Here is a 1,624-nt window from a genome sequence, read left to right as displayed (position 1 = left end):
CAACAATTGTCAACACTTTTAGCCTGCTCCGTTGGATCATGTGAGACACTTCCAACCAGTGATTTGAAGTGTGAATGCTTTTTCCAAATATCGGTTGCGTTGCCTTATTGCTTTTTCCCTACCAGTTGTTGTTGCTGTTCTTCTTCCCTGGCTTTTGGAAAGCACTATTCTTCTTCCTTGGCTTTTGGCAAGCACTGATTAGTATTAAGCATCTCATAGAGCACGTTCTCACTTTGATCTCATCATTTTCTTCAATACTCTGCATTGCATTGGCTTGCCTTATTTCTTGTTCAAGTTTATTTTCTTTGTTGCATGGCCATGCATTTTGGATTTTACAATGTTTTATTTTCGTTGTGTTTTTCTCTGTTTTGAATTTAATTTATGTTTTTTTTAAAAGAGTGTTTGCATGGATTATCCTGGCGATTCTATTTTGTTGTTATTATGTTGAGCAGAAGAATCAATAGAGATGAAATTCTTGATCCATTGGAATGAAATTCTCGAAATTTTTTATGGATAAAAGAAGGTATGCTTTTGGTTTTCAATATCTATGGGTTTAGCAAACCGTCAATGCATCGTTGCGTTTGGTTCGAGTCATGCTCTGGCCTCTCTGATCAATTATTATTGTTGTGAAGAGAATGAGAATGAAAATTTCAGGGCTTGTGAAGAAGCATTGGGTATATTGCATCTGATTCCTATAACCCACGAAACTGCAAAATCACTGACAGAGACAAAATTCATTAGGTCAATGGCCTTCGTCTTGCAGAAGGGAACCATTGAAGCTCATCTTCACGCGGAAGTATTAATGCAGAAGGTTTCTGTTTGGATATCTGATTGGGAATTTGTTGTGAGGGAAAGGATTGATATTTTCCAAGGGCTCTTAGAACTCATAACGGGTGAAGTTTGCCATCAGGCAACCGTGGACGCCTTGGTTGTCCTCATAGCAATATGTAAGAAATCCCGAAAGAACAGATTGCTGGCAATTGAGGCAGGCGCTGTATTTTCTCTGATCGAATTACTTCCAGATGCCGAGAAGCCCAAGTGTGAAAGGATTTTTGATCTGTTGGACATGCTAGTGGACTATGCAGAAGGAAGGGCTACCATGGCTGATCACGCTATGGGTATTGTTGTAGTCTCGAAGAAGATTATTAGGGTTTCAGAAACTGCCACTAAGAAAGCAGTGCGAATCCTTTGGTCACTTTGCACATATTCTTCAAATGCGTTCATTCTTCAGGAGATGCTTCAGTGCGGGGCTCTATTTAAACTGTGTACACTTCAACAACTTGATTGCACAAACAAAACAAAGCAAAAAGCAAAGGAGGTATTGAAATTGCATGCAAATACTTTCAGAGCCTCCACTTGTCTTCCCCACCTGATGAGAAGTGATTATCCAAATTATATTTAAAATTATACGTAGAGAAAACTTGAAAAATTATCAAATTTTCTTAATTTTTAGTGAGAATGGAAGAATTGTATAAATGCTTAGTAGATCCAGACATATTTGAGATATATGTTTATCTTTATTGTGCTTATCGTAATTTTCACTAAATATTCTAGCAGTTTGTCTTAGCATTTGCATAATAGATATGATGAAAGAAGTTAAGATGTCCAAGTTTCATTTTTGGTG

At 37.3% G+C, this 1,624-nt stretch overlaps 1 protein-coding gene across 1 annotated transcript; it reads left to right on the top strand.

Moving 5' to 3' along the window:
• Nucleotides 1-547: 547 nt before the first annotated feature.
• On the top strand, nucleotides 548-1,402 carry LOC149195007 (E3 ubiquitin-protein ligase PUB22-like). The gene has a single exon (XM_089407867.1). The coding sequence runs from the start codon at nucleotides 548-550 to the stop codon at nucleotides 1,400-1,402; it is 855 nt and encodes a 284-aa protein (XP_089263993.1).
• Nucleotides 1,403-1,624: the final 222 nt, after the last annotated feature.

The sequence above is a fragment of the Pinus tabuliformis genome, chromosome 2_2 (assembly GCF_031772625.1).
Source record: "Pinus tabuliformis cultivar Carrire ecotype Pingquan chromosome 2_2, CPIR1, whole genome shotgun sequence".
Taxonomy (NCBI): Eukaryota; Viridiplantae; Streptophyta; class Pinopsida; order Pinales; family Pinaceae; genus Pinus; species Pinus tabuliformis.
Note: the sequence above shows the minus strand (reverse complement) of the source record. Positions and strands in the feature narration are given on the sequence as shown.